General features: G+C 48.1%; 1 protein-coding gene across 1 annotated transcript in view; it reads left to right on the plus strand.

Moving 5' to 3' along the window:
• Positions 1–10195, plus strand: part of TLN2 (talin 2) — a 179278-nt gene extending 169083 nt beyond the window's left edge. Inside the window, exons 52-56 of the mRNA XM_040968654.1 lie at positions 3511–3636; positions 5136–5198; positions 5304–5486; positions 8594–8719; positions 9303–10195. Coding sequence (XP_040824588.1) covers positions 3511–3636; positions 5136–5198; positions 5304–5486; positions 8594–8719; positions 9303–9431 — 627 coding nt within the window. The 3' untranslated portion in view covers positions 9432–10195. The remainder of the gene's footprint in view (positions 1–3510; positions 3637–5135; positions 5199–5303; positions 5487–8593; positions 8720–9302) is intronic.
• Positions 10196–12310: the final 2115 nt, after the last annotated feature.

Here is a 12310-nt window from a genome sequence, read left to right on the forward strand (position 1 = left end):
TCTCAGGCCCCATGCCAGCCCTACCAAGGCAAGAGCCACATCTTTTATATTTTGATTTATCTATTGAAAGGGAAAAGAGACACAGTGATATTTTCCACTTGGACTAAGCCAAAGCAAAACCAGAAGCTGGAAATTCAGTCTGGGTCTCCCATATAGGTGGCAGGGACCTGAGTACTTGCCTTTCAGGGTGTGTATTATTAGGAAGCTGGAACAGCAGCAGGGTCCAAACCCAGACATTTGAGTATGCAATACAAGTGTCCAATGTGGAGATCTAAACCACATGCCAGATTCCCTCTGCAAGGTCTGCATCATGAGCTAGGTGTCCACATGACCCTATAGCAAGGGCTGCCTGTTCAGCCTGTGTCTTGAGAGAATTTTGTGAATCCATTGCCTCTCCTTGATGCCAGTGGCTGTCAAAAGATATAAATAGCTGCATGCATAAGATGAATGATATCCTTTAAAGAATTATTTCAGCAATCACAATAGCTGTTTCTATGATCTAGTTCATCGGGTTGGGGGAACTGTGGGGAGGATTTCAGCTTCCCCAGTCTTCTATCAGCCAAGGGACAGATCTCACCGACATGGGTCTAGTTAGTAAAGTTGCAACCAAAGAGAGTCTCCATGGTTAGAGGATGGGAGTGAAAGTTTTCAGGAAGAGCCTGACCTTGACACTTCCTGGTGCCTGCAGGATCCTGGCCGGGGTCCCTCATGGCAGCTCTGAGTTGTTCTTACTCCCTCCCCAGTCCCAGCTACGGTGGGTGGTGTTCTGTAAACGCATCTTGTAGCTTTAGCATGATCCTTTGACTTAGGAAAATGTTTTGAAGATCAAGCCAACTTTGTTACTCTCCCTTCTGCAGAGTGATGACCTAACATGTCTGCCTCCTCCTTCCTGCTATCCCCACTACCCTTCCCCTGGTTTCCATCCTGCTTGCTGGTGGGAGCTGGAGGTAGCAACAGGTGCCCCCAGTCATTTGGGGGCTTTGCACCAAGGCTCTCTCCAATGGGGGAAACCCATTTTTAATCTAAGGTTAGAAGTAGTGGCCAAAACTTCTGAGCCCAAAAGGCCTCATTTACTGACAAGATGATGACTCATGCCTCTTAACATCTGGGGGTGTTTGGTGGCTGTTCTGTGTTCGGGGTAAACCTGGTATAGAAAAAGAGAAAATGAGCAGACAGATGGGGTCTCACTGTGGGAATCTACCCAAATCACAACACCTAAGCACTTGCTCACTGCCTCGGATGCTGTCCAAGTTGGTTTCTTTCAGCCTTTCTCTGGAGAATCCCTAATACCTTCTCATCAGAGCAGGTCTTCCCAGAATGAAGATAGCTGTTGGTCCTGTTTTAAAGCATGGAGATACAATGGAAAGGAAAACTAGAAATCCTTGCAAGAACATTGCAGTGGTTACCATTGTTCAGAAAACCTGCGGGTATCAAAAATAACAAATTGATCATTTTTTTAAAACCATTTGTTTTTAAAAAGTGCGCCATTAAGGCAGCAGAAGACATGGGAAAGGGCCTTACAAGACAGTTGTGGTGAGAGGATTGGACAGATAGAGACCAATTGTGGCACAGAAAGTTAAACTGCCACCTGCAGTGCCAACATCCAATATGAGCTGTGGTTCCACTCTCCATCCAGCTCCTTGCCAATGCACTTAGGAATGCAGTGGAAGATGATTCAAGTTCTTGGGCCTTTACTCCCACACAGGGGATCTAGATGAAGCTCCCGGCTTCAGGCTTTGGCCTGGCCCAGCCCCAGCCATTGGTTCCATTTGGAGAATAAAGTAGCAATGGAAGTTCTCTCTCTCTCTCTCTCTCTCTCTCTCTCTCTCTCTCTCTCTCTCTCTGTTCTCTCTGTGTGACTGTCCCTTTTCCATGAAAAAGATTAGGCACTTAATTTTAAGGAATTTCCATATTTGCAGTTCTTAAAATTTAGGAAACTAGAAATCTGCAGACGGAACTCTCTACACTGTAAAAGGCCTTTGGGGTTTAGAAGCCAGATGTAACTGAGGCCAGAGAAAGAGTCTGGAAGACTTGAGGGGATCCTTGGGGCTTGCATGTCATCTTTTCTGTGAATGAGGCCTTTGGGGTTCAGAGGTTCTGGGATTTTCCTACTGCCCTCTTCTATAATATGTTGGACTTGGTGATGTAGAATCAATTCCAGGAAATCTTTTCGTCTAAAGAATTTTAAGGATGGATGGGTGGATGGGTGGATGGATGGATGGATGGATGGATGGATGGATGGATGGATGGATGGATGGATGGATAGCAGGGTAATTGATTTGGAGCCTATATAGGAGCCTTTGATGGCAGAGTGTATTATAATGAATCAGCAGATAATGTCCTAAAGCCTTGAGACCCCGCATCCACGTGGGGGATCCAAAAGAAGCTCCTGGTTTCTGGCTTCAGATCAGCTCAGCTCTGGCCATTGCAGCTCCTAAGGGAGTAGATCAGTGGATGAAAAATCTTTCTTTCTATCTCTCTTTCTCTCTGTAAATCTAATCCAATGAAAACAAATAAATCTTTAAAAGTCTGTTCTTCATTTTTCCTGTACTGCTTCGTGAGAGTGCTTCACGTTACTAAAAATCGGTTAAAGTACAGCATTGCTGTGCCTGACCACCAACTGTTGGTATCCAGGAGGCAGCAGGCACATCAACATGCTGTACCTAAGAATGGCTTCCCAGGTTGACATAGAGTCACTGAGTGTTGGTGCTGGAGAAGACCTTGGAGGTCACCTGCTCTGACATCCCTCCCCGACTCCACCCCAGCCAGCCTGGAGCCACATCTTTAGCCTTGGCTCCATCTTCTCAAAACTTCTCTTTAACTTTCTGGGTGGTTTGGGCAGAAAGACACACAATGAAGGTAGATTCAGACTAGAGTCGTATGGCCCTCGCAGAAGCTATGCAGTAGTGTGTGGGAGTCCTTCCTGAGGTGGAACCATGCTGTGTGTGTCCAGTGACAATGCAGTTATCACTGACATGCATCTTGGTTACCTTCCACCCCTGTCTGAGCTGTAGCTAACCCATAACTTCATTCTCAAGGATGCAGCTGCTGTCTTGCAAAAGAAGACTTTGAGAACTACTAACCATCTTTGCCATTTTTTATCTCCTTTTTTGAACCCTTAAGCTCCAGAAGAGTAGGACACCACCCAGTCTTTCAGTTTTGACAATTGCTTATTTTGATGCTACTGGAACCATTTGTCGATATCTGGTTCATAGAGGATTTAAGTCTCCTTGAGAATTCTGGTCTATAGAAATAATCTGTCTTAGAATTTTCTGGTTTGAAATGTGTAGAGAATGTTGGCCTTGTAGAGTGGGACAAGAATGGGAGAGAGAAAGAGGAAGCAAATGGAGAGGTCTATTGGCAGTTTAGGTCTCTCTAACCTGGATGTAGTTTATCCCCAAAGAAGCAGTAGGCAGCTGAAGAGCTGGGTGAACCAGCAGTAAATCACTTGGCAGAAAAAGCTCTGTGTGGATGTGAATTGCCTGTGACGCTGTTTTCTTTCAATTATAGCAAGCAGATGAGACCCTGGATTTTGAAGAACAGATCTTGGAAGCCGCAAAATCCATCGCTGCTGCCACGAGTGCCCTGGTCAAATCAGCCTCCGCAGCCCAGAGGGAACTGGTAGCCCAAGGAAAGGTAGGTGAACTCGCCTGGTCAGGTGAGGAAAAGTGTTCACCAAAAAAAAAAAGCTCCACAACCCAGGCAGAGGGGCAGTTCACCCAAGGAAACAAGGCCATAGGATTGCCCGTGTGTGTCCCAGTAACTTTGTTTGCTTAAACTTCACCCGCAGAATGAAGGAGTTGGCTTCTGGGCCTCACTTCTGTCTGTTGTTAAAGGAAGCATCGCATTTTTCAGGTAGTGGTTGGAGTCTGAACAAGAAGTGTATATACCCATCAAACCTTAGGCTGTTTAGATGGAAACTGACATAGCCTCTTGGGAGATGCTTCCAGGTGGTGCTGGAAGGGACCAGAATTACCATTGTCAGAGGCTTTTGTGATTCCTCCTGTCCAGATCCACAGAGCTCTATCAGAAATGATGAACTAAGTGCTGTCTAGCTTTGTAGTTGCCACTTGCTAAGCCTGTCAATCTGAAGGTCCAACTGGGTTGAGATCAGCATTTCTTCCATTGTCTTTATCTCCAGTCACCATTGCATCTGTTTAACATAAAAGCATTGTGATTGTTCCTGGGTCAAAGGATAACCAGAGCATTAGCGTGATGCTAGAGATGGGCCAGCAGAGGCTACCATGTGTCCTAACGATTCTCAAAATGCAGCAAGGGCCCAACTGTTTACAGAAAATCTATTAGATGTTGAGGCCCTGCAGGAACCTGGCTGTCTGGGTCCTTGGGAACTCTGCTAACCACAGTGGACAGGCACCGCTTCCTGATCCTAAAGGGATTCTGCTGTCACAGCACTGAGAGATAAGTGCGTCTTGACCCAAGAGCCTGCCACCCAGACAGGAAGTGGTGCCTGCCCAGAGGCAGGGAAGCTTGGCCTTGTCCTGTCCAATTCACGCGCCTTGACTGGTCTTCCTAAAGCTCTGTATGGTGCACCTATCCAATACCAGGATACATGTGTCTCGCCCAGTGACATGTGAGCCATCTCCACACACTGTCATTTGTCTTTGGGAGATCTAACTCGTTGCAGATACATCCATTCCCTCAGGACAAGGATCTACACTTGGTTTTGGGCAAGGGGACATACAACCCTTTCCTGACATCCTCTCTCAGGCATGTACAGTATGGCTTTTGAGGGACTCAGTATTGAGACAGCGGGGGATAGGAGGGATTTCATACTCCACCGGCCCTTAGAAGAGGAGAACTCGATGGCTCTCGGGTTCACAGGCAGGGCTAAGTCAGGAGAGAGCGTGAACGGGCAGTATAGCCCCAGATCCTGATTCTCCAACCATTTCCCAGGAGCCTGTAGTCTGATGGAAACTGCTCCCATGTCATCCCATTGGCTCATGTGGCCAGATGGGAGTCAGACAGGACTTCTGGGCCTGGGCATAAGGGGGTTGCTCTGTTCCTGAACAAGTGCTGTTGTTGCAAGTCTCCATAGTTACTGCCTGACTGGTCACGCTGGACTGGTCACCCTGGGCTGCCAGCTCTGCCTGATGATTTCTCTATCCCCTCTCCAGGTGGGCTCCATCCCGGCCAATGCGGCAGATGATGGACAGTGGTCCCAAGGCCTGATTTCTGCTGTGAGTCACCTTCTTCTTCCTCCCTTTTTTGCTTGAAGAATGCCCCCCAGGGAGGGAGGTAGTGAGATTGGGCTCTGGCTCACTTCCTCATTGGCCTGTCCCCAGGCCCGGATGGTGGCAGCTGCGACCAGCAGTCTCTGTGAGGCAGCCAACGCCTCTGTTCAGGGACATGCCAGCGAAGAGAAGCTCATCTCATCTGCCAAGCAGGTTGCCGCTTCCACGGCTCAGCTACTGGTGGCCTGCAAGGTGAAGGCTGACCACGACTCAGAGGCCATGAGGCGGCTACAGGTAATGGTCACTGATGCTGGTGGGAAAATACTCCTGCTGGAGCGGGTAAGTGTCACCCCCAGGGATGGTTTACCTTCCTTGGCATGACCCCACCAGGCCTTCCATCATCAGCCAGTTCTGTGCCACTTGCCAGCCTCATACTCTGCTACATGGTCCATGCATTCTGCACCTGCTGCCCTGCCAAGCTGGCTCCTTTGCATATGGGCCTACTCGTGTGCTTTGGAGCCCTCACCTAGGATGTGCTGGGTCTGCTCCTTACCAAGTCAACGTGCCAAACACCAACTCGTCCTTTGTGACTCATCTTCAAAGTCATGTCCTCTGGAAAATGCTCTATTCCTCCCAATGCTCAGGCACTCAGTCCCTCCTCTGTCCTGCCAGAAACCCTGGCCAAACTATTCTCATGGTCCCACCTGCACCTCAGTAAATTTTTCAAACATCTATTTATTTATTTGAAAGGCAAAGTAAGAAAAGGGGGTGGAGAGAGAAATATGACATCCACAGTTTCATTTCTCAAGTAGCTTCAAGAGCCAAGTTTGAGCCAGGCCAAATCCAACAGCCTGAAACTCCATCTGGGTCTCCCATATGGGTGGCAGGAACTCAAGCATTTGAGCCATCTTCTGCTGCCTTCTCAGGTATATTAGCAAGGCAGCTGGATCAGAAACAAAGGAGCTGGGATTCGAATCACACTCTGTAGCTTTGATATGGGATGCCGGTGTCACAGGCAGTAGCTAAACCTGCTGTGGCACAATGCTGGCCCCATCTCTATTCTTATTCTTCTGTCTGTGACAAAACCGAGGGCTCCTTTGGCATGGGCCCACCTCTTCAATTCCACTTCTCTCACACCTACTGGGGTGCCTATTTGAGAGGAAGCTGTTGGTCTGTGTTTGCTCCCAAGGGTGTTAGAATCCTGAGGAGTGTGTGGCTGAGCCTATAGCACAGGTTTCACAGAGCCCTCAGAGGAGTCAGCCAAGCTGCCCCTGGTGCACTTGTTTTCCCGATTGTTTTAGTGACAAAGTCATTGGAAACCCAACAAAACAAAGGAAATGTTTGGACAAAGAAAGCCCATAACTTCCACACCTTCACATACCAGCTGTTACCATTGTTTTCTGCTCCTATTGGTATATCTCTCTACCCACAAGACTTTTTATCTGTGATCAGAGCAAGGTACATTCTTTCTTCCCATGTGACATTGAATCATGTGTGTTTTCTTCCTTGAAGATGAAGCCTCATGCGTGTGTCTCTGCAGAGCTGACTGGTCCATTTCTCATGGGTCTCATTTTTGATGATTGCATGATATTCCATCACTGGTGATGCCAAAAGTTTCCTCTACTTTGGGTATTTTGTTTGTTGCCGATGTTCTAAAAATTCACTGTGTTAACTATCATGATGCTGATTGCTTATACTGCTAAAGATACATTTATGTAAGTTATATGTAAAATCATGAATGAGAGCCGTGTTTGACCAATTCTGCCCAAACTCACTTTGGAAATCTGGCTGCTACTTTCTGTAGGTATTTGTTATTTAGCCCTTTCAAGTCTCTCTGAACTGGCTCCTTGACCTTGCTTTGACTCCTGGGATAAACCAGGAGAAATTGGGGTGCTTCCTGGTTGTAAATATGCAATTCCTTGGTTGTGAGCATACATGGGAGGAAAAGAGACATGGGTTCAAAGCCTGCCCCTATTATATATCAAGTGCATCATTTTAAATGGAAAACTCCAAACTGTTGAAACCGTCATAGCTTTACCATAAGATGGGGGTTGAATACCTGCTCTGTGTCTTCAGAGATCATATCAAATAAGGGATACAACAGTTTCATGATACCATGGTTACTAGTTGAATTGGACTTAGCACCATCATCAGTGAGTCCCCAACTAAAGAACTTGGGAATTCTCTGGGCCTAGATGGACCCATGTCCACACCCCAGCTCTCTGACTTACCAGCTTTGGGTATCTCAGACAAGCTCTTGATCTTCAGTGTCCACCTCAGAGAAGTGGGCTGATGACTTCTGATCTCAGAAAACAATCAGCAGGTGGCTTCTGGTCAGCTGTTAAGGGGCTTTCCCTCCCCCACCTTGCCCAAGCCCTCCTTGTCCCCAAGGCTTGCTCTGGATTACCAGTCAGCAAGGCTAGTTAACTTGGAGTGAGTACAGCTCTCAATTCTCAATTAGTCACTCTTGAGCCCAAGCCCATGACTCAGGGCAACAAAGGCAGGAGGTGGGATGAAGCCTTGACCTATGAGTAGAAGAAAATCCAAACACCAACTTGCAGAGGACCCATCACTGAAACTACTTCATGGGCATTTTGAGTAAGCCAGCAAGGGTGATGGCCTTTAACATGCAGATTTCATGTGGAAAAGCCTGTCTTTTCCTGATCCTGACCTTTGAGTTTTATGTGCAGCCCACATGTGACTCGCAGAGTCCATGTCCTAGATCCTGCAATGCCCCCAGCCCCCTACTCAGGGAAGTGTTTGTACTCATGGTACTTTCATGGCCCTTCGTACCCTCAAGGCCTTCAGCAAGTGCTAACCCAGAGAAAACCACTGGGTCAAGTTCCAGGGGTGCAGATGTGTAAGCCACCGTCCATGCCCTAGGTCAGTCACTGTCTAGGCAGGAGACAGGCAAGCCGGGGTGTGGTCTGGGCTTTATTGAAGCCAGCACAGAGTGTAGGTAAGGCTGTGGGGGATAGCAACAGGTGGAGTCTGGGCTCGGTTTCCTCAAGTGTGTGCTGGTTTGGATGGCGGTAAGAGGAGTGGTTTTTCAGATCCAAGAGGCAGCCCCCCCACAGCACTCTTTGGTGAATGAACAGATCACATCCCTGCAGTCACCCATTTACATGATTGTGTGCTCCTTGAGGGACTAGGACCTGTCTCACGTGTGAGCCACCTACCATCAGGAAGGTGCTGGTGTTGGTGAAATCAGTGATTACAGAGGTCAGACAGAACACCCTGACTAGATAGCTGCTGTGTTATAACCGGATGCAAAGTTGACTCACGGTGTCATTAACTGTGTGTGTGTGTGTGTGTGTGTGTGTGTGTGTGTGTGTGTGTGTGTCTGCCAGGCCCAGGCAGCCATCTCTAACTCTGTCATCTGTGCCTCCTTCTCTCTCCAGGCGGCAGGAAATGCTGTGAAAAGAGCCTCAGACAATCTTGTTCGTGCAGCCCAAAAGGCAGCATTTGGCAAAGCAGATGATGATGATGTCGTAGTGAAAACAAAGTTTGTGGGGGGCATTGCACAGGTGTGTGAGTTGATCTGAAGTCACTTTGGGTGTTGTCATTGAGACACAGATGCAGAGACTTAATACAGGTTGTGGGCAGTGTGTCTCATCCCCTGTGTGGCAGCCTGGGTGTGAGCATGATGGTCCCGTCACTTCTGAGGCCCAGACTCTGTCTACCCCCCAGCTCTACCTTCCCTGACATGGAACCAGCCTCACCACAACCTCAAGGGCCCCTGTGTCTGTATTTGGTAGTGAGATGTAACTTAAAGAATCTAGAGCCTCTTCTCCCAACTGTTTATCCCCAAGAAAGCTTGCTGCACCCCAGATAAATGGGACTTTGAAGAGGATGTCCTTGGTAGGGTAAGAGGGAGCTACTGGGACAAGCCACGTGATGTGCTTCCCTGAGCTTGTAAGCAGTAGATGTCTACCGTGAACCCAGTGGCCAAAGGTCAGCCGTATTGTTCTGGGTCAGCTGAGACAGTAGCCTCCAATACCTAACCATAGCATACAAGGCGAGTCTAGCATTAAGGGTTCTGGAGGGGTGTGGGAAGAAAGGGTGTGCTGGACATGGTTGGCTCCATCAGCCTTATTGCTTTCCTTCTAGATCATCGCCGCCCAGGAGGAAATGCTCAAGAAAGAGCGGGAACTGGAAGAAGCAAGGAAAAAGCTGGCCCAGATCCGCCAGCAGCAGTATAAATTCCTACCCACAGAGCTAAGGGAGGATGAAGGGTAAGGCCAGGCCACAGTGGTGGTGAGTCCCAGAGGAAGGCCCTACGAAAACTGGACAGTGTTCCCAAGAGACTGCCTGCCTCCCCTCTGGGGTCTGCCCGGAGCCCTGAGTGCTCCTGCCCACCTCTCTGTCCTGTCGGCACCGGCTGCATGATCGTGATGTCACACGGTACAGTGTCCCACCCACAGCTCCTCCACCACCTCCCCCTCAACACCTCATGTATCTCAGGAGAGAGGGGCGCACCTTTTGTGGATTGTTACCAAAAAAAAAAAAAAAAAGAAAGAAAGAAAGAAAAAGAGAAGTCAGTATTATGTCATTCTCAGACACTTTTACATTGGTTGGTCCTTCTCTGACCTGCTCCTGGACCTCTCCTGGTAAAATTGTAATAGAAAAAGCATAAGGACTCGGGGGGAAATCAATGTCATCGATGTCCATCTCCCTCTTGGAGAAGATGGAAGTTGAAGTTGGACACAAGTCGATAAAAGCCAGAAACACGAATCCATGTGGACTCCAGGAAGGTGACTCAAGTCATTCTGTAACTCGTACCTAGAGCAGTGGCTCACCATGGGGTGAATAAGTCCCACCCATGTTTGCACGTTTCTTGCCTCCCTGTGTACGCTCCTTGTACAACCTGCACCCACTTGTCTTCTGTGGCCCGGAAAAATCAAATGTTATTTTTTTTTCTGCCATAACCCAGGGGGCAGAGTGTTGGAGGTGGTCAGGGCCTGGAATGAATGCAGGGGCTGTAATAAAACACATGGGCTCCTTATTTTTCAGAGGGTGTTTCAGTTCCTTAGGTTGATCCGCACATACCAGTGTTCCCTGCTATCCATCTTTTTACCTTCTATCTATCTTTTTTACCTTCTTGAAACCTAGCCGCATCGTGGAACCAGTTTGGACTTATTTGCAAAAATATCTTTGTCTATCACACAAGATACATGGTATTTTCAGAGCTTATTTTCTTGCTGCCATGCTTTCAGAATTTCACATTTCCCTCCCCCCCCCTTTCCTTTTCAGAGCCTTCTTCTGGGTAGGGTCTTTTTTGTTTCAACTTGGCTGGAATCTGAGCCTTGACCCAAGACAGGATGTGAAGGATGAATTGCTTGTGAGCTAGATCTTAAGGCCAGGCAGCGAGGGCAGACGAGCTAGAAGAGGTACAGTTTATGGTAACAGCCTCCCTCCCCTGCTCCCGAACAGTATGTTTTCTGGCCCCACTTTCCATCCACTGTGCAATTTCAGAAGCCCAATAGAAACCAGGTTCCTGCCCCAGTCCTCACAAGGTGTTGTGTTTCAACCTGGCCCCTCGATACTGCTGTAACCAACTATAGCCTGTGTTGTGATCTTGAATAGAGTGTAACTTGTGGAGAGTTTCCCATATTTCTAAGATACTTGCCAGTGGTGTGGACAGTTAGAGGGAATACAGTGCACATGGAGAGAGAGCCTGTGGGGAGTGAAGGTATGAAAGCACCTGGTGTGAGGCGAAATGGAGTTCGTGTAGCCCTAGGCTCACAGACAGAAGTGAACAAACTCGTGATTCAACCTCTTTGGCATGCAGCTAATACAAGCCTTCATGCTTGCCCCAGGGTCACCTTTAGGCAGGGCTCCTGATGCTTTCAGACACTTTGACAGATCAGACCCAAAGGCCCAGGGTCAATGAGTATCAGTGGTCTCATGCCCAGGAGTCTGGTAAGTCTTGACCGCTTACTCCACCCATATGTCTGTCTTCTTCTAGATTGTGCTGATGACAGCCACCCCTCTGTCCTTCCACATATTCCCTGTGCCATACTGGAATCCCATTTAAAACCTCTACTGCTTTGGGTACCAGAAGGTAGAAAAGCTCAGTAGAAAAGACCCATCCATCACCACAATGGACAGCAGGCATGGGACAAAGCTTGTGTCTGTAAGACCCACGTCAGTGCCCTCCTACCGGGTGGGAACATTCTGCTCAGAGCTCTTTCGAAGTTGGCTATTGGCTGTCATCTAGTGCCATCCTGGTTCCTCCTAGTCCACTCAACACGTGTATGTATGTGAGTGGCCTGTGGCTGGCTAGCTGTTTTGTTCCATAGGTGGCTGAGGGGCCATGTGTCCTCTGGGTATTACTTAATGGGTGCTACTGCAGGTACTCTGGATGACATCATGGCATTGGGGGACTTTTGGTTACCCTTTGAAGGAACATAATGCTAATATTGCTTTTAGGGGTGTGAACCTAGATTGCAGAATATCTACCAAGAAGGTAGTTTCAGAGGTTTTTTTTTTTTTTTAAAAAAAAAAAAGAAAGAAAAACTGTCTCAGACTTGGAGCCTTAACATGAAGCTGGGACAGGTGTATAGGCACACACCCTCTTCCCACCCTCTTTTTCTGCACCTTGAGGAGAATCACATCAGGTTTGATATTGTGGGGTGATGCTTGTGCTCAGAAGCTGTTTCTGGTGAAAAGAGGAACCTGAAGTAGACCTCAGAGCTGCCTGGTGATTTAGGGGTTTGGATTTTGTGTGGTTCTGCCTTGTGAAAGATCCTTGAATAAGGATGCTCAAGTCATGTTAGGTTAAACAGAGAGCCCTTGCCTAAAGTCTTTCTGGTGTGCTGTTGGGGTGATCCTGGTGGTCAGTGCAGACAGATGCCCCACATGCTGGCCAGCTGCCTTCGAGGGCCATCAGAAGCTGTCCAAGGCAGCTACAAGGGCAGCTGTCCCGCTGGCTGGCAGCCCATGCATGGGCCTTGAGAGATGATACAACTGCAGCCTTAGCCAGCAGGTGCTTTGTCATAGCAAACTGAGCTGCTGAGAGCTCTTCTTGCTTGCAAGTCTGTAAGTTTATAACAACTGTAGCCAGTTTCTAATGTATCAAAACCTTATAATACATGCTCATCATCTCACATGCACCC

This window comes from Ochotona curzoniae, unplaced genomic scaffold (genome assembly GCF_017591425.1).
Source record: "Ochotona curzoniae isolate NIBS_2020 unplaced genomic scaffold, NIBS_Ocur_1.0 scaffold_4701, whole genome shotgun sequence".
Lineage (NCBI taxonomy): Eukaryota > Metazoa > Chordata > Mammalia > Lagomorpha > Ochotonidae > Ochotona > Ochotona curzoniae.